This window comes from Panulirus ornatus, chromosome 12 (genome assembly GCF_036320965.1).
Source record: "Panulirus ornatus isolate Po-2019 chromosome 12, ASM3632096v1, whole genome shotgun sequence".
NCBI classification, from domain to species: Eukaryota; Metazoa; Arthropoda; class Malacostraca; order Decapoda; family Palinuridae; genus Panulirus; species Panulirus ornatus.
Window position 1 is genome coordinate 15,017,828 of NC_092235.1, and position 21,201 is coordinate 15,039,028.

General features: G+C 49.0%; 1 protein-coding gene across 14 annotated transcripts in view; it reads right to left on the reverse strand.

Annotated features, from left to right (window-relative positions):
* LOC139751795 (uncharacterized) overlaps positions 1 to 21,201 on the reverse strand; it is a 1,071,207-nt gene that overhangs the window by 28,559 nt on the left and 1,021,447 nt on the right. For all 14 annotated transcript variants that reach the window (XM_071667340.1, XM_071667334.1, XM_071667342.1 and 11 more), the window contains one exon: positions 14,018 to 14,199. In XM_071667340.1, the coding sequence (XP_071523441.1) occupies positions 14,018 to 14,032 (15 nt within the window). In that variant the 5' untranslated portion in view covers positions 14,033 to 14,199. The remainder of the gene's footprint in view (positions 1 to 14,017; positions 14,200 to 21,201) is intronic.

Here is a 21,201-nt window from a genome sequence, read left to right on the forward strand (position 1 = left end):
GAGCAGTACCGTCGTGCTCAAAGGTGGTACCGTCGTGTTCAAGAGCAGCACCGTCGTGCTCAAGGGCTGTACCGTCGTGCTTAAGGGTCGTAACGTCGTGTTCAAGAGCAGCACCGCAGTGCTCAAGGGTTGTACCATCGTGTTCAAGGGTTGTACCGTCGTGTTCAAGGGTCGTAACGTCGTGTTCAAGCGCAGCACCGTCGTGCTCAAGGGTTGTACCGCCGTGTTCAAGGGTTGTAAAGTCAGATTCAAGGATCGTAACATTGTGTCCAAGTGTCGTAACGTCGTGTTCAAGGGTCGTAACGTCGTACTCAAGGGTTGTACCGCCGTGTTCAAGGGTCGTAACGTCGTGTTCAAGAGCAGCATCGTCGTGCTCAAGGGTTGTACCGTCATGTTCAAGGGTCGTAACGTCGTTTTCAAGAGTAGCATCGTCGTGTTCAAGGGTTGTACCGTCATGTTCAAGGGTCGTAACGTCGTTTTCAAGAGTAGCATCGTCGTGCTCAAGGGTTGTACCGTCATGTTCAAGGATCGTAACGTCGTGTTCAAGAGCAGCATCGTCGTGCTCAAGGGTTGTACCGTCATGTTCAAGGGTCGTAACGTCGTGTTCAAGAGCAGCACCGTCGTGCTCAAGGGTCGTACCGCCGTGCATAAGGAGTCAGACATATGGGCAGGATATGGGCTTCGCTCTATGTACCAACACCACATGATAAGTGAAGGATAAGAAAAATCTAAAACAAAAGACTATTAACAAATATAAAAGAATAAGGAAAAGGTTAAATATATTACTATCTACATCTACAGTCAAAATAAACGATAAATGTTTCCACATTCACTCAATATTTAAGAAAACCTTTATCATCTACCAGTCCCGACTGGTATAATTACAACTTCACAATTATACATAGAGTACTTTCCTAAATAAACTTCCTCGTCAGTATATCTTGTCTATGGTAAATGACTTTCCTTTATAGATATTTCTCTGGCGGTTGATGAGCCGGAGAGAGTGGTGTGTGTGTGTGTGTGTGTGTGTGTGTGTGTGTGTGTGTGTGTGTGTGTGTGTGTGTGTGTGTGTGTTGGGGGGGGGGGGGGGGCGAAGAAGCCTTTTGCTACACTATCTTGTCTCCATCTATAGTGGTGGGTGGGGAGGAGCCTTCTGCTTTACTATCCTGTCTCCATCTATAGTGGTGGGTGGGAAGGAGCCTTCTGCTTTACTATCCTGTCTCCATCTATAGTGGTGGGTGGGGAGGAGCCTTCTGCTTTACTATCCTGTCTCCATCTATAGTGGTGGGTGGGAAGGAGCCTTCTGCTTTACTATCCTGTCTCCATCTATAGTGGTGGGTGGGAAGGAGCCTTCTGCTTTACTATGCTGTCTCCATCTATAGTGGTGGATGGGGAGGAGCCTTCTGCTTTACTATCCTGTCTCCATCTATAGTGGTGGGTGGGGAGGAGCCTTCTGCTTTACTATCCTGTCTCCATCTATAGTGGTGGGTGGGGAGGAGCCTTCTGCTTTACTATCCTGTCTCCATCTATAGTGGTGGGTGGGAAGGAGCCTTCTGCTTTACTATCCTGTCTCCATCTATAGTGGTGGGTGGGAAGGAGCCTTCTGCTTTACTATGCTGTCTCCATCTATAGTGGTGGATGGGAGGAGCCTTCTGCTTTACTATCCTGTCTCCATCTATAGTGGTGGGTGGGAAGGAGCCTTCTGCTTTACTGTCTCCATCTATAGTGGTGGGTGGGAAGGAGCCTTCTGCTTTACTGTCTCCATCTATAGTGGTGGGTGGGGAGGAGCCTTCTGCTTTACTGTCTCCATCTATAGTGGTGGGTGGGGAGGAGCCTTCTGCTTTACTATCCTGTCTCCATCTATAGTGGTGGGTGGGAAGGAGCCTTCTGCTTTACTATCCTGTCTCCATCTATAGTGGTGGGTGGGAAGGAGCCTTCTGCTTTACTATCTGTCTCCATCTATAGTGGTGGGTGGGAAGGAGCCTTCTGCTTTACTATCCTGTCTCCATCTATAGTGGTGGGTGGGAAGGAGCCTTCTGCTTTACTGTCTCCATCTATAGTGGTGGGTGGGGAGGAGCCTTCTGCTTTACTCCTCTGTCTCCATCTATAGTGGTGGGTGGGGAGGAGCCTTCTGCTTTACTCCTCTGTCTCCATCTATAGTGGTGGGTGGGGAGGAGCCTTCTGCTTTACTATCCTGTCTCCATCTATAGTGGTGGGTGGGAAGGAGCCTTCTGCTTTACTATCCTGTCTCCATCTATAGTGGTGGGTGGGAGGAGCCTTCTGCTTTATTATAGTCTCCATCTATAGTGGTGGGTGGGAGGAGCCTTCTGCTTTACTCCCCTGTCTCCATCTATAGTGGTGGGTGGGGAGGAGCCTTCTGCTTTACTGTCTCCATCTATAGTGGTGGGTGGGGAGGAGCCTTCTGCTTTACTGTCTCCATCTATAGTGGTGGGTGGGAGGAGCCTTCTGCTTTATTATCTGTCTCCATCTATAGTGGTGGGTGGGGAGGAGCCTTCTGCTTTACTCCTCTGTCTCCATCTATAGTGGTGGGTGGGAGGAGCCTTCTGCTTTACTCCTCTGTCTCCATCTATAGTGGTGGGTGGGGAGGAGCCTTCTGCTTTACTCCTCTGTCTCCATCTATAGTGGTGGGTGGGGAGGAGCCTTCTGCTTTACTCCTCTGTCTCCATCTATAGTGGTGGGAGGGGAAGGAGCCTTCTGCTTACTACCTGTCTCCATCTATAGTGGTGGGTGGGAAGGAGCCTTCTGCTTTACTCTCTGTCTCCATCTATAGTGGTGGGTGGGAAGGAGCCTTCTGCTTTACTGTCCTCCATCTATAGGTGAGTGGGTGGAAGGAGCCTTCTGCTTTACTGTCCCATCTATAGTGAGTGGGTGGAAGGACGCCTTCTGCTTTACTGTCTCCATCTATAGTGGTGGGTGGGATGGAGCCTCTGCTTACTACTGTCTCCATCTATAGTGGTGGGTGGAAGGAGCCTTCTGCTTTACTGTCTCCATCTATAGTGGTGGGTGGAAGGAGCCTTCTGCTTACTACCTGTCTCCATCTATAGTGGTGGGTGGGAAGGAAGCCTTCTGCTTTAACTGTCTCCATCTCTAGTGGTGGGTGGGAAGGAGCCTTCTGCTTTACTGTCTCCGATCTATAGTGGTGGGTGGGGAAGGAGCCTTCTGCTACTATCCTGTCTCCATCTATAGTGGTGGAGTGGGGAGGAGCCTTCTGCTTTACTGTCTCCATCTATAGTGGTGGGTGGGAGAGGAGCCTCTGCTTTACTGCCCCTCTCCATCTATATTGGTGGGTGGAAGGAGCCCTCCTGCTTTACTAAGTCCTGTCTCAATCCTATAGTGGTTGGTGGGGGAGGGGGAAGCCTCATGCTTAATTAGGTGTTTTCCATCTATAGTGGTGGGTGGGGAGGAGCCTCCTGCTTTATTAAGTTGTTCTCCATCTATACACATTAGAATCCTAGGATAATATTTCCGACCTCCAGCAGATAACTTCGCCAGCCTCAGGTCCACTGGTCACCTGGCCTTCCCGCATGCCTCTTCATCACCTCGCTTCTCATGGCCATGACGCCCTCCCGTGACCGTCCTAGGACATGTGACTGTCTACTTCCATTCCCCAGACCCTACGCCACAAGCCTCGATCTCCCCAACACATCCCCACCATCTCAAACATCCTCATCAAACTCTCTTCGAACGCTCAAACATCCTTTACCTGACTTCATGAAGACTCAATTATCATTATCATCATTATTACTGTTGTCATCATTTCAAATCTGTTCGCCATTTCCCACGTTTGCGAAGTAGCGCCAAGACAAAACGAAGGAAAAGCCACATCCGCGTACATCCATTCTCTCGCTGCCATGTGTAATGCACCGAAACCGAAACCACAGCTCCCTTTCCACATCCAGGTTCCACAGACCTTTCCACGGTTTACCGGGGACGCTTCACATGCCCTGGTTCAGTCTATTGACAGCACGTCGACCCCGGTACAACGTATACAACAATTCATTCTATCCGGTACAACAATTCATTCTATCCGCGAGCGTCTTTGACTCTGGCAGTTTCAGCCCCGATCACTGAAAATATTTTTCGCTCTTGCCTTCCATCTCCAGTTTCGTCTCCCCGTTCTTGTCCCCTCCCCTCTGCTCATAAATCCTTTGTCAACCTTTCCTCACTCATCCTCTCTATAGTCCACACCAAATCAGCACACCCTCTGAAACACTTCCAGCCACGCTCTCCTTCCAAACATACATCATTCTTGCCCTTCACAACTAACTCGATCAACCCACCTCACACCACATATATGTCCTCAAATATTTTATTTCCAGCACATCCATCCTCCTCCGCATATGCTCATGTACAGTAACCTTCCATGTGGCACACACTTCTCCCGTACATGCCAGCACTACTTCCATTCCTCACCCACTCACCTTGCTTCGTCAGCGCTCACCTTCTGCCATTCCACAATCAATCTCTCCTGGTATTTCTTCACCCAAATATTCTTTTCCAAGCTCACGTACTCTCATCACTTTCTTCTGACACATGATCTTTCCTCTTTTCCTAAAACCTTAGCAATCTTTACCCTCGCCTCCCCAAGGTAATGATCACACATCCCACCAGCCGCTAATCTGCACGTTCACATTCACGAGTCTCTTATGCAGAAGCCTATAAACTAGTATGTCCACTGACCATCTTACTTCTTTCTTATCACCTAATGCCACCAATTATACCCTCAACTGCCACATTACTCACTCTCGCATTTAAATCACCCATCACTATAATCCGGTCTCGTGCATCAAAAGTGTTGACACACTCACTCAGCTGCTCTCAAAACACTTGCCTCTCATGATTTTTCTTCTCATGGCCAGGTGCATATGCACCATTAATCACCTATCTCTCGCAACCCACTTTTATTTTTACCCACCTGTCTGGAGCTGATTTCCCTACACTCTTTCACACATTCCCACAACTCCGAGTATCAGTGCTACCCCTTCCTTAGCTTTTGCCCTCACAGTAGAGAGAGGCGATGGGTTCTTAAACCTGTTCAGGAATGCTTTTCGTTACTGTGTATGTGTGATAAATATCTTACATATATCCTCGTCATCTTCAGTGTTACTACATGCAGGAGATACAAGTAAGGTCCCTCATCAACTCAGTGAACTATTGTTGTATAATCCCCCATCATTACTTCCTCAGCAGATTTTCAAAGTAAATTACAATGGCCGCTAGAGACGAATCCTCGTCCAGATATAAAGTCCGCCAAACATCATATAACCTCCTAAAAATTTTCTTTATATCCAATTAGAGAATGGGTATAGATGACTTACCCATTTTCGTTAACATCCTCGACGTACAACAGCCTAACACCAGATAAACATACAACATGTAGACCAGTTAGTTCCAGATCCTAAACACTCGCCTTCCACGGTCATCTGGCGTTACCATTCCAAACACTGGACAATTTACCAGCATCCCTGACCACTTCTGTTTACCAGCATCCCTGACCACTTCTGTTTACCAGCATCCCTGACCACTTCTGTTTACCAGCATCCCTGACCACTTCTGTTTACCAGCATCCCTGACCACTTCTGTTTACCAGCATCCCTGACCACTTCTGTTTACCAGCATCCCTGATCAGTTCTGTTTACCTGCATCCCTGACCACTTCTGTTTACCAGCATCCCTGATCAGTTCTGTTTACCAGCATCCCTGACCACTTCTGTTTACCAGCATCCCTGATCAGTTCTGTTTACCAGCATCCCTGACCACTTCTGTTTACCAGCATCCCTGACCACTTCTGTTTACCAGCATCCCTGATCAGTTCTGTTTACCAGCATCCCTGACCACTTCTGTTTACCAGCATCCCTGACCACTTCTGTTTACCAGCATCCCTGACCACTTCTGTTTACCAGCATCCCTGACCACTTCTGTTTACCAGCATCCCTGACCACTTCTGTTTACCAGCATCCCTGACCACTTCTGTTTACCAGCATCCCTGACCACTTCTGTTTACCAGCATCCCTGACCACTTCTGTTTACCAGCATCCCTGACCACTTCTGTTTACCAACATCCCCGACCAGTTCTGTTTAAGCCATTAATAATAACTGTTACACGCCTGGAAAAAGGGGCATTAGAATCCACCAGAGAGATCCTTGAGAGGCGAGAAACAAACAGGGATTAACCAGAAATGCAATGTACACGGACGAAAGGAACCAGACAAGTTGACCAAGTCTCCCTACTACTGTACGTAGTGCCAGGCAAGTTATATCCACAACTATACATACCAGGTATTGTGCAGCTCTCCGTGGTCCAGATGGTAAGATACTCCCACAACTATACATACCAAGGCCACCAGATCCCGTGCTGCTGCACGTAGCACAGGGCAAGCCACACCCAGAAACCATGCGAGGCAGCCCAGGTACATACCACCTGCCGCCTGGTCATGGATGACAGGTTACCCGGCCACTTACCGCAGCGTCAGCTCAGCCCGGCCCGCCCGGAATCCAGTCTCCACTATTATCGCTGATCACCATCAGCCTCCTGGATCAGTGGTCAATTATTCTTCAACTTTCTGCAGAGATAAATGAGCGTCTGGACCCTACCACTCCACCCATGTACTGTCCTCCAGCAGATAACATGGTCATGGACCATCAGGTCTTCTGTTATCTGTCCTTCCCATGTACTGTCCTCCAGCAGATAACCTAGTCATGGACCATCAGGTCTCCTGTTATCTGTCCTTCCCATGTACTGTCCTCCAGCAGATAACCTGGTCATGGACCATCAGGTCTCCTGTTATCTGTCCCTCCCATGTGCTGTCCTCCAGCAGACAATCTGGTCATGGACCATCAGGTCTTCTGTTATCTGTCCTTCCCATGTACTGTCCTCCAGCAGATAACCTAGTCATGGACCATCAGGTCTCCTGTTATCTGTCCTTCCCATGTACTGTCCTCCAGCAGATAACCTGGTCATGGACCATCAGGTCTTCTGTTATCTGTCCTTCCCATGTACTGTCTTCCAGCAGATTACCTGGTCATGGACCATCAGGTCTCCTCTTATCTGTCCTTCCCATGTACTCTCCTCCAGCAGACAATCTGGTCATGGACCATCAGGTCTCCTGTTATCTGTCCTTCCCATGTACTGTCCTCCAGCAGATAACCTCGTCTTGGACTATCAGGTCTCCTGTTATCTGTCCTTCCCATGTACTGTCCTCCAGCAGACAACCTGGTCATGGACCATCAGGTCTCCTGTTATCCGTCCTTCCCATGTACCGTCCTCCAGCAGATAACCTGGTCATGGACCATCAGGTCTCCTGCTATCTGTCCTTCCCATGTACTGTCCTCCAGCAGATAACCTGGTCATGGACCATCAGGTCTCCTGTTATCTGTCCCTCCCATGTGCTGTCCTCCAGCAGACAGCCTGGTCATAGACCATCAGGTCTCCTGTTATCTGTCCTTCCCATGTATTGTCCTCCAGCAGATAACCTGGTCATGGACCATCAGGTCTGTTATCTGTCCTTCCCATGTACTGTCCTCCACTAGATAACCTGGTCATGGACCATCAGGTCTCCTGTTATCTGTCCTTCCCATGTATTGTCCTTCAGCAGATAACCTGGTCATGGACCATCAGGTCTTGTTATCTGTCCTTCCCATGTACTGTCCTCCAGTAGATAACCTGGTCATAGACTATCAGGTCTCCTGTTATCTGTCCTTCCCATGTGCTGTCCTCCAGCAGACAGCCTGGTCATAGACCATCAGGTCTCCTGTTATTTGTCCTTCCCATGTATTGTCCTCCAGCAGATAACCTGGTCATGGACCATCAGGTCCCCTCTTATCTGTCCTTCCCATGTACTGTCCTCCAGCAGATAACCTGGTCATGGACCATCAGGTCTCCTGTTATCTGTCCTTCCCATGTGCTGTCCTCCAGAAGATAACCTGGTCATGGACCATCAGGTCTCCTGTTATCTGTCCTTCCCATGTGCTGTCCTCCAGCAGATAACCTGGTTATGGACCATCAGGTCTGTTATCTGTCCTTCCCATGTGCTGTCCTCCACAAGATAATCTGGTCATGGACCATCAGGTCTCCTGTTATCTGTCCTTCCCATGTACTGTCCTCCAGCAGATAACCTGGTCATGGACCATCAGGTCTCCTGTTATCTGTCCTCCCCATGTGCTGTCCTCCAGCAGATAACCTGGTCAAGGACCATCAGGTCTCCTGTTATCTGTCCTTCCCATGTGCTGTCCTCCAGCAGATAACCTGGTCATGGACCATCAGGTCTCCTGTTGTCTGTCCTTCCCATGCACTCTCCTCCAGCAGATAACCTGGTCATGGACCATCAGGTCTCCTGTTATCTGTCCTTCCCATGAACTGTCCTCCAGCAGATAATCTGGTCAAGGACCATCAGGTCTCCTGTTATCTGTCCTCCAGCAGATAACCTGGTCATGGACCATCAGGTCTATTATCTGTCCTTCCCATGTACTGTCCTCCAGCAGATAACCTGGTCATGGACCATCAGGTCTCCTGTTATCTGTCCTCCCCATGTACTGTCCTCCAGCAGATAACCTGGTCATGGACCATCAGGTCTCCTGTTATCTGTCCTTCCCATTTACTGTCATCCAGCAGATAACCTGGTCAAGGACCATCAGGTCTCCAGTTATCTGTCCTTCCCATGTACTGTCCTCCAGCAGATAACCTGGTCATGGACCATCAGGTCTCCTCTTATCTGTCCTTCCCATGTACTGTCCTCCAGCAGATAACCTGGTCAAGGACCATCAGGTCTCCTGTTATCTGTCCTTCCCATGTACTCTCCTCCAGCAGATAACCTGGTCAAGGACCGTCAGGTCTCCTGTTATCTGCCTTCTATGGATGGAAACAGAGGCAAAAGAAGTCTTTTACAAGCAAAATTATTTTCACTCCATCTTTCCACCTCCAATTTGGTCTCCCGCTTCTCCTTGTTCCCTTCATCTATGACACATACATCCTCTTTGTCCCAGGACCTTCGCCCCTCCCCAACCCTATGAGTCATTCCACTTCGAAGGTTCCTTTTGCTGTTAAGTCCATTCCCAGATATCTAAAACACTCCACTTCTAATTTTTCTCCATTCAAACTTATATCCCAACTAACTTATCTCTTAAACCTGAAGACTCTGTTAACCTTACATATATTCACATTTACTATCACCTCTCTCCTTTCACAAACTTTCAAACTCAGTCACCAACTTGCGCAGTTTCTCTCTCAAATCAGCCACCAGTGTTGTACCATCTGCGAAAAACAACTGACTCACCTCCCAGACCCTCTCATCCCCAACAGACTGCATACTTGCCCCTCTCTCCAAAAGTCTTGCATTTACCTCCCTAACCACCCCATCCATAAACTAATTACACAACCATGTGGACATCACACACCCCTGTCGTAGACCGACATTCACTGGGAACCAATCACTCTCCTCTCTTCTTACTCCCACACACCCCTTACCCTTGATATAATAAAGTTCTCCGCTTTTAGCAGCTTGCCTCCCACACCAAATACTCTTAATACCTTCCCCAAAGCATCTCTACCAACCCTATTATATGCCTTCTTAGTAATTTTCACACATTCTTCAAATCAAACATCTGATCCACACATCCTTCACAACTTCTGAAACCACACTGCTCCTTCACAATCTCATGCTCCGTACATGCTTTCACCCTCTCATTCAATACTTTCCCTTATAATTTTCCAGATATACTCAACAAACTTATGCCTCTGTAATTTGAACACTGACCTTTATCCCCTCTGCCTTTGTACGGTGTCCCTATACATGCATTCCACCAATCCTTAGGCGCTTCACCATGATCCATACATACACTGAATATCCTTACGAACCTGTCAACAACCAGTCACCCCCTTTCTTAATAAAGTCAACTGCAATACCATCCAAACCCGCTGCCATGCCGTATTTCATCTTCCGCAAGGCTTTCGCCACCTTTTCTCTTTTCACCAAACCACTCTCCCAGACTCTTTTACTTCACATACCACCTCGACCTAAACACACTACATCTACCACTCTATCTTCAAACACATTCAACAAACCTTCAATATACTCACTCTATTTCCTCCTCACTGCATCACTATCTGTCATCACTTTCCCTTCTGCTCCCTTCACCGATGTCCTCATTTGTTTTCCTGTCTTTCGCACATTATTTACCTCCTTCCAAAACATTTTTTCTTACTATCCCTAAAGTTTAATGATACTCTCTCACCACAACTCTCATTTGTCCTCTTTTTCAAACCCCTTTCAAAAAGGGGGTTGTAATAATCACATCATCATGGCGTCCTAGCTACGTCTCTTCGTTGTTTATCAACTGAATGTTATATTTCTCTCTTGTGTTTCCCCTGATGATGTGATTATTACACGAAAGTGCACTTGGAAACTTACAGTGTTTCATTTTCCCCGTGGACCCATAGGAATATACCGGATCACGCGCAAAATTGTGATCCTTTCCAATATATATATATATATATATATATATATATATATATATATATATATATATATATATATATATACGAATAGAGCATATACGAACGCACACTTTCATAGAACACATAATACCAGCGTTCCCGAATACCACGCTAAAGATCCTGGGTTCGAATCCTGGCTGTTGGAGGGTATTAAAAACCTAATCACACATACATAAACATGCGCACAGGTAGCCAGCAACCTGGGAGGTACCGCCCACCTGGGTGTCGGACGCACAGGTAGCCAGCAACCTGGGAGGTACCGCCCACCTGGGTGTCGGACGCACAGGTAGCCAGCAACCTGGGAGGTACCGCCCACCTGGGTGTCGGACGCACAGGTAGCCAGCAACCTGGGAGGTACCGCCCGCCTGGGTGTCGGACGCACAGGTAGCCAGCAACCTGGGAGGTACCGCCTGCCTGGGTGTCGGACGCACAGGTAGCCAGCAACCTGGGAGGTACCGCCTGCCTGGGTGTCGGACGCACAGGTAGCCAGCAACCTGGGAGGTACCGCCTGCCTGGGTGTCGGACGCACAGGTAGCCAGCAACCTGGGAGGTACCGCCCACCTGGGTGTCGGACGCACAGGTAGCCAGCAACCTGGGAGGTACCGACTGCCTGGGTGTCGGACGCACAGGTAGCCAGCAACCTGGGAGGTACCGCCCACCTGGGTGTCGGACGCACAGGTAGCCAGCAACCTGGGAGGTACCGCCCACCTGGGTGTCGGACGTACAGGTAGCCAGCAACCTGGGAGGTACCGCCCACCTGGGTGTCGGACGCACAGGTAGCCAGCAACCTGGGAGGTACCGCCCGCCTGGGTGTCGGACGCACAGGTAGCCAGCAACCTGGGAGGTACCGCCCACCTGGGTGTCGGACGCACAGGTAGCCAGCAACCTGGGAGGTACCGCCCACCTGGGTGTCGGACGCACAGGTAGCCAGCAACCTGGGAGGTACCGCCCGCCTGGGTGTCGGACGCACAGGTAGCCAGCAACCTGGGAGGTACCGCCCACCTGGGTGTCGGACGCACAGGTAGCCAGCAACCTGGGAGGTACCGCCTGCCTGGGTGTCGGACGCACAGGTAGCCAGCAACCTGGGAGGTACCGCCCACCTGGGTGTCGGACGCACAGGTAGCCAGCAACCTGGGAGGTACCGCCCACCTGGGTGTCGGACGCACAGGTAGCCAGCAACCTGGGAGGTACCGCCCGCCTGGGTGTCGGACGCACAGGTAGCCAGCAACCTGGGAGGTACCGCCCACCTGGGTGTCGGACGCACAGGTAGCCAGCAACCTGGGAGGTACCGCCCACCTGGGTGTCGGACGCACAGGTAGCCAGCAACCTGGGAGGTACCGCCCGCCTGGGTGTCGGACGCACAGGTAGCCAGCAACCTGGGAGGTACCGCCCACCTGGGTGTCGGACGCACAGGTAGCCAGCAACCTGGGAGGTACCGCCCACCTGGGTGTCGGACGCACAGGTAGCCAGCAACCTGGGAGGTACCGCCCGCCTGGGTGTCGGACGCACAGGTAGCCAGCAACCTGGGAGGTACCGCCCACCTGGGTGTCGGACGCACAGGTAGCCAGCAACCTGGGAGGTACCGCCTGCCTGGGTGTCGGACGCACAGGTAGCCAGCAACCTGGGAGGTACCGCCTGCCTGGGTGTCGGACGCACAGGTAGCCAGCAACCTGGGAGGTACCGCCCGCCTGGGTGTCGGACGCACAGGTAGCCAGCAACCTGGGAGGTACCGCCCACCTGGGTGTCGGACGCACAGGTAGCCAGCAACCTGGGAGGTACCGCCCGCCTGGGTGTCGGACGCACAGGTAGCCAGCAACCTGGGAGGTACCGCCCACCTGGGTGTCGGACGCACAGGTAGCCAGCAACCTGGGAGGTACCGCCCACCTGGGTGTCGGACGCACAGGTAGCCAGCAACCTGGGAGGTACCGCCCGCCTGGGTGTCGGACGCACAGGTAGCCAGCAACCTGGGAGGTACCGCCCACCTGGGTGTCGGACGCACAGGTAGCCAGCAACCTGGGAGGTACCGCCTGCCTGGGTGTCGGACGCACAGGTAGCCAGCAACCTGGGAGGTACCGACTGCCTGGGTGTCGGACGCACAGGTAGCCAGCAACCTGGGAGGTACCGCCCACCTGGGTGTCGGACGCACAGGTAGCCAGCAACCTGGGAGGTACCGCCTGCCTGGGTGTCGGACGCACAGGTAGCCAGCAACCTGGGAGGTACCGCCCACCTGGGTGTCGGACGCACAGGTAGCCAGCAACCTGGGAGGTACCGCCTGCCTGGGTGTCGGACGCACAGGTAGCCAGCAACCTGGGAGGTACCGCCCACCTGGGTGTCGGACGCACAGGTAGCCAGCAACCTGGGAGGTACCGCCCGCCTGGGTGTCGGACGCACAGGTAGCCAGCAACCTGGGAGGTACCGCCCACCTGGGTGTCGGACGCACAGGTAGCCAGCAACCTGGGAGGTACCGCCTGCCTGGGTGTCGGACGCACAGGTAGCCAGCAACCTGGGAGGTACCGCCTGCCTGGGTGTCGGACGCACAGGTAGCCAGCAACCTGGGAGGCACCGCCCACCTGGGTGTCGGACGCACAGGTAGCCAGCAACCTGGGAGGTACCGCCCACCTGGGTGTCGGACGCACAGGTAGCCAGCAACCTGGGAGGTACCGCCCACCTGGGTGTCGGACGCACAGGTAGCCAGCAACCTGGGAGGTACCGCCCACCTGGGTGTCGGACGCACAGGTAGCCAGCAACCTGGGAGGTACCGCCCACCTGGGTGTCGGACGCACAGGTAGCCAGCAACCTGGGAGGTACCGCCCGCCTGGGTGTCGGACGCACAGGTAGCCAGCAACCTGGGAGGTACCGCCCACCTGGGTGTCGGACGCACAGGTAGCCAGCAACCTGGGAGGTACCGCCTGCCTGGGTGTCGGGAAGATTCGTCACTGCTTCAGTGGCTGTCAAGTTTCCCCTTTAATGTCCCCAGCTGCTGTCTCTTCTCTGTGCCTCATCAACACGTAGGCTGATGATATTCAGTACACAATCATTCAACTTCCCCATCTCCCACGTAGCACATAACGGAACAATGCACATGTCTATTAACTAAATTTTTCCTGCCGTGTGGGTGCGCTACGCGGTAGCCCCAACGTATGAGAAAACCACAGCATAATTAAAAAAACAGTTTAACAACCAATGTAGAACCACTAACAGCTTAATCAATAATTGGTAATTATTCACAATACACCTGAAAACCATGTTACCATATTAACAACGACGTCAGAACAGTAAATATAGCCAACTATTAAACATATGTTCCCGTCCACCTCAGATGGAAAATATAAAAATAAAAAGAGGTTCGACAATCCTATGACTACTGTACGATGCCTCGACTGAAGCAAAGACTTTCTCTCCACTTGTCTTACAACCTCTGAGCACTAGGACATCGACGAACACTTAGGAAAAGAAAGTAGGATTTTTCTTCATTACAGAGACTGGAAGTAATCATTTTACTCACCATTAATTTCTTCATGGTGCTGCTAACGGCTGCGTCCTCACGGCAGTATCGTGCGCCAACTCCACCCCGCCAGCCGAGGGAAGTTATCGTACGGCAGGCACGATGGCGTCGTCAGGATGGTCAGGGGGCGTGGCGTGGCGTGGCGTCTGTAGGTGGCGTCTCCCAGAGCCTCACCTCCCGTCCTGAGATGAAATGAGAGACATAAGAACACTACCATGCCACAGGGGTTAAGCAAAGGCACATATCTCTCAACCTTTAATAATGCAAGATATGTTCTTCTGGGAAATGCACATTCGTACCATTTTCACAGAAAAAAACGTGCTCCTGAAATGGACCATCGACAGAAAGACGCCAGTTCTTAAGAGAGTAATAATTTTCTTTATAGTTTTTAGCGCCAACAGACCATATCGCTGTGCCTGCCAAGCTCCCCTGGTGACCGGGTAAGAGGGAAAGCTGACACAGAGACCACAAAGGGTCTTTGTCACACGTCCAAACAGGGAGGGAAAGAGATAATTATAAAACCAGAATTCAACAAAGTTGGTTCATTACATCTGCTTAATCTACGTTCTGTCAATACCCTCTCATTTCCATGGACGGTGGTGTGGTGTTCCTTACCCCTCTTGACACAGGGTCGGATCCCTTGTTGACCAACCGGGCCAGTATTAAGGAGGATCAGACCGTAAACTCAAACTAATTGACATGCGGCACTTAAAGACGTTAATGGCACTGGAATAATCAATTAAGTGCTCAAGGGTTTTGCATAATCGATGCCGCCTCCTTCCCCCGTACCCTTCCACCAGCGCCTCTGATCATCATCATGATCATCATTAATCATGGAAATATATAAATTCTACGTAAATATGATAAACATATGATGAAGCTTAACCAGAGTTAATGTGGAGTAATGAGGACAAGTTAATGATAGAGGAACTCAATATGATTATCCTCCTGCTTGACTGTGTGAGTAAGACAAGAGTTTCCACCTCAGGAAAATGGTTAAGGAGACCAAGTGTCTCCTGACCAACTGCTGACTCACATCCAGATTAAGAGGAAAACTAGATCATGTCTCTTAAGTTTGGTCATCGCGGCTCCGGAAACACAAAGAGCTGAGAGAGAAGGTCCAGAGGAAGGCGAGAAACATGGTCTACGAACTAGGGCGGCTGAGTTACCGGGCACGGCTATATAGATTTTGATTTTACCCAAGTTGGAAGAGAGAAGAGTGAGGGGTGACTTGATCACATCCTTTTAAGTTTATAAGACAGATCGCTGACGTGGACAGTAAAGAGATCTTGTGAGAGGTGTAGGTCTGGAGCAACCAGAGAACATAACATGAGATGAAGCAAGACATTTGTGGCGAAAATGTTGTGAGGAAGAACTTTCATATGTACAGGAATGGAGGATGAACGAGGTGGAATGACTGAGGACATGGGTCATGCTGACAACATACACATAGTTAAGATGGTCTCTGATAACAGGTAAGGTTCAAGAGACCAGGCAGGTGGAATGACTGAGGACATGGTTCATGCTGGCAACATACACATAGTTAAGATGGTCTCTGATAAAAGATAAGGTTCAAGAGACCAGGCAGGTGGAATGACTGAGGACCTGGTTCATGCTGACAACATACACATAGTTAAGATGGTCTCTGATAACAGATAAGGTTCAAGAGACCAGGCAGGTGGAATGACCGAGGACATGGTTCATGCTGACAACATACACATAGTTAAGATGGTCTCTGATAACAGATAAGGTTCAAGAGACCAGGCAGGTGGAATGACCGAGGACATGGTTCCTGCTGACAACATACACATAGTTAAGATGGTCTCTGATAACAGGTAAGGTTCAAGAGACCAGGCAGGTGGAATGACTGAGGACCTGGTTCATGCTGACAACATACACATAGTTAAGATGGTCTCTGATAACAGGTAAGGTTCAAGAGACCAGGCAGGTGGAATGACTGAGGACCTGGTTCATGCTGACAACATACACATAGTTAAGATGGTCTCTGATAAAAGATAAGGTTCAAGAGACCAGGCAGGTGGAATGACTGAGGACCTGGTTCATGCTGACAACATACATATAGTTAAGATGGTCTCTGATAACAGATAAGGTTCAAGAGACCAGGCAGGTGGAATGACTGAGGACATGGTTCATGCTGACAACATACACACAGTTAAGATGGTCTCTGATAACAGATAAGGTTCAAGAGACGCGGCCACAACTCCCTTACCGAACAGTACAATTAGATAGTCACAAACAGCACAAACAACTGATGCACATAAGCCGTAAACTATATCATTTCCAAAACTAAGCAAGGAAGGTGTAATGTACACAATAAAATAAGGAAAATGAATAAAACAAAATCACAGCTTGTGTTCAAGCAGTTGCATTTAATGAGCGTGGTGACATTTCCAAAGTAACGCTAAACACGTACTTATGACAAAATAAAAAGGCATTTTGATGTTCGCTTAGGTCATCTGACTGTTATTTCCTACAATGGTAAGAGAAAAAGACGATGACTCGCCTTTTCGGGAGACATTTAGAGTTTTGAAAAAGTTTTGAGCGAGGTATGTACGTCCGTTACACGATACATCCGGCAGCGGTGTTGATGATGCCTGAGGATGTTGTAGATGTCACGTACCGGGTGTCAGCCTCCCGGACTTCGCAACCCACTACTGTATATAGCCACCCGCGCCATAACCCACTACTCTATATAACCATCTGCTCCATAACCCACTACTGCATATAGCCATCTGCTCCATAACCCATTACTATATATAGCCACCCGCGCCATAACCCACTACTCTATATAACCATCTGCTCCATAACCCACTACTGCATATAGCCATCTGCTCCATAACCCATTACTATATATAGCCACCCGCGCCATAACCCACTACTCTATATAACCATCTGCTCCATAACCCACTACTGCATATAGCCATCTGCTCCATAACCCATTACTATATATAGCCACCCGCGCCATAACCCACTACTCTATATAACCATCTGCTCCATAACCCACTACTGCATATAGCCATCTGCTCCATAACCCATTACTATATATAGCCACCCGCGCCATAGCCCACTACTGTATATAGCCAACCGCGCCATAACTCACTACTGTATATATAGCCAACCACGCCATAACCCGACACTATATATAAGCACTCATGCCATAACCCACTACTGTATATAGCCATCAACGCCATAACCCGCTATTGTATATAGCAATCCACGCCATAACCAGACACTGTATATAGCCATCTGCTCCATAACCCACTACTGTATATAGCCATCCATGCCATAACCCGCTACTGTATACAGCCATCCACGCCATAACCCACTACTGTATATAGCCATCTGCTCCATAACCCACTACTATATATAGCCAACCGCGTCATAACTCACTACTGTATATAGCCAACCACGCCATAACCCGACACTATATATAAGCACTCATGCCATAACCCACTACTGTATATAGATAGCCACCCACTCCATAACCCGACACTGTATATGGCCACCCACGCCATAACCCCACACTGTATATGGCCACCCATGCCATAATCCCACACTGTATATAGCCACCCACGCCATAACCTCACACTATATATGGCCAACCACGCCATAACCCCACACTGTATATAGCCACCCACGCCATAACCCCACACTGTATATGGCCAACCACGCCATAACCCCACACTATATATGGCCAACCACGCCATAACCCCACACTGTATATGGCCAACCACGCCATAACCCCACACTATATATGGCCAACCACGCCATAACCCCACACTGTATATGGCCAATCACGCTATAACCCCACACTGTATATGGCCACCCACGCCATAACCCCACACTGTATATGGCCAACCACGCCATAACCCCACACTATATATGGCCAACCACGCCATAACCCCACACTGTATATGGCCACCCATGCCATAATCCCACACTGTATATAGCCACCCACGCCATAACCCCACACTATATATGGCCAACCACGCCATAACCCCACACTGTATATAGCCACCCACGCCATAACCCCACACTATATATGGCCAACCACGCCATAACCCCACACTATATATGGCCAACCACGCCATAACCCCACACTGTATATGGCCAATCACGCTATAACCCGACCTTTGAGCAAGAGAGCGCGTCACCAGAAGCACTCTACTGTTAAACAGCCGACGGACTATATAATGTTAGTGGCCAACACTGACTGCCTCACCATCCTGACCTACCTCTCTCTCTCTCTCTCTCTCTCTCTCTCTCTCTCTCTCTCATTGGAATTAATTATGAATAGAGCTTTTAAAAAATGGGAGCATATATATATATATATATATATATATATATATATATATATATATATATATATATATATATATATATATATATATATATATATATCCCTGGGGATAGGGGAGAAAGAATACTTCCCACGCATTCCTCACGTGTCGTAGAAGGCGACTAAAAGGGACGGGAGCGGGGGCCAGAAACCCTCCCCTCCTTGTATTTAACTTTCTAAAAGGGGAAAAAGAAGGAGTCACGCGGGGAGTGCTCATCCTCCTCGAAGGCTTAGACTGGGTTGTCTGAATGTGTGTGGATGTAACCAAGATGAGAAAAAAGGAGAGATAGGTACTATGTTTGAGGAAAGGAACCTGGATGTTTTGGCTCTGAGTGAAACGAAGCTCAAGGGTAAAGGGGAAGAGTGGTTTGGGAATGTCTTGGGAGTAAAGTCAGGGGATAGTGAGAGGACAAGAGCAAGGGAAAGAGTAGCACTACATCTGAAACAGGAGTGGTGGGAGTATGTGATAGAGTGTAAGAAAGTAAACTCTAGATTGATATGGGTAAAACTGAAAGTGGATGGAGAGAGAAGGGTGATTATTGGTGCATATGCACCTGGGCATGAGAAGAAAGATCATGCGAGGCAAGTGTTTTGGGAGCAGCTGAGTGAGTGTGTTAGTAGTTTTGATGCACGAGACCGGGTTATAGTGATGGGTGAATTGAATGCCAAGATAAGTAATGTGACAGTTGAAGGAATAATTGGTGTACATGGGGTGTTCAGTGTTGTAACTGGAAATGGTGAAGAGCTTGTAGATTTATGTCCAGAAAAAGGACTGGTGAATGGGAATACCTGGTTTAAAAAGAGAGATATACATAAGTATACGTATGTAAGTAGGAGAGACGGCCAGAAAGCGTTATTGGATTACGTGTTCATTGATAGGCGCGCGAAAGAGAGACTTTTGGATGTCAGTGTGCTGAGAGGTGCAACAGGAAGGATGTCTGATCATTATCTTGTGGAGGCGAAGGTGAAGATCTGTAGAGGTTTTCAGAAAAGAAGAATGTTGGGGTGAAAAGAGTGGTGAGAGTAAGTGAGCTTGGGAAGGAGACGTGTGAGGAAGTATCAGGAGAGACTGAGTACAAAATGGAAAAAGGTGAGAACAATGGACGTAAGGGGAGTGGGGGAGGAATGGGATGTATCTAAGGAAGCAGTGATGGCTTGCGCAAAAGATGCTTGTGGCATGAGAAGCGTGGGAGGTGGGCAGATTAGAAAGGGTAGTGAGTGGTGGAATGAAGAAGTAAGATTATTAGTGAAAGAGAAGAGAGAGGCATTTGGACGATTTTTGAAGGGGAAATAATGCAAATGAGAGGAAGATCAAGTGTTTGCTTTGAAGAATGTATGTGAGAAATACTTAGAAAAGCAAATGGATTTGTATGTAGCATTTATGGATCTGGAGAAGGTATGTGATAGAGTTGATAGGGATGCTCTGTGGAAGGTATTAGAATATATGGTGTGGGAAGTAAGTTGTTAGAAGCAGTGAAAAGATTTTATCGAAGATGTAAGGTATGTGTAAGTGTAGGAAGAAAGTGATTGGTTCTCAGTGAATGTAGGTTTGCGGCAGGGGTGTGTGATGTCTCCATGGTTGTTTAATTCGTTTATGGATGGGGTTGTTAGGGAGGTGAATGCAAGAGTTTTGGAAAGAGGGGCAAGTATGAAGTCTGTTGGGGATGAGAGAGCTTGGGAAGTGAGTCAGTTGTTGCCCGCTGATGATACAGCGCTGGTGGCTGATTCGTGTGAGAAACTGTAGAAGCTGGTGGCTGAGTTTGGTAAAGTGTGTGAAAGAAGAAAGCTGAGAGTAAATGTGAATAAGAGCAAGGTTATTAGGTACAGTAGGATTGAGGTGACAAATCAATTGGGAGGTAAGTTTGAATGGAGAAAAACTGGAGGAAGTGAAGTGTTTTAGATATCTGGGAGTGGATTTGGCAGCGGATGGAACCATGGAAGCGGAAGTGAATCATAGGGTGGGGGAGGGGGCGAAAGTTCTGGGAGCTTTGAAGAATGTGTGGAAGTCGAGAACATTATCTCGGAAAGCAAAAATGGGTATGTTTGAAGGAATAGTGGTTCCAACAATGTTATATGGTTGCGAGGCGTGGGCTATGGATAGAGTTGTGCGGAGGAGGGTGGATGTGCTGGAAATGAAATGTTTGAGGACAATATGTGGTGTGAGGTGCTTTGATCGAGTAAGTAATGTAAGGGTAAGAGAGATGTGTGGTAAGAAAAAGAGTGTGGTTGAGAGTAGAAGAGGGTATTTTGAAATGGTTTGGTCACATGGAGAGAATGAGTGAGGAAAGATTGACCAAGAGGATATATGTTTCAGAGGTGGAGGGAACGAGGAGAAGTGGGAGATAAATTGGAGGTGAAAAGATGGAGTGAAAAAGATTTTGAGTGATCGGGGCCTAAACATGCAGGAGGGTGAAAGGCGTGCAAGGAATAGAGTGAATTGGAACGATGTAGTATACCGGGGTCGACGTGCTGTCAATGGATTGAACCAGGGCATGTGAAGCGTCTGGGGTAAACCATGGAAAGTTCTGTGGGGCCTGGATGTGGAAAGGGAGCTGTGGTTTCGGTGCATTATTACATGACAGCTAGAGACTGAGTGCGAACGAATGTGGCTTTTGTTGTCTTTTCCTAGCGCTACCTTGCGCACATGAGGGGGGAGGGGGTTGTTATTTCATTAGTGGCGAGGTGGCGATGGAAATGAATAAAGACAGACAGTATGAATTATGTACAAGTGTATATATGTATATGTCTGTGTGTGTATATATATGTATACGTTGAGATGTATAGGTATGTATATTTGCGTGTGTGGACGTGTATGTATATACAT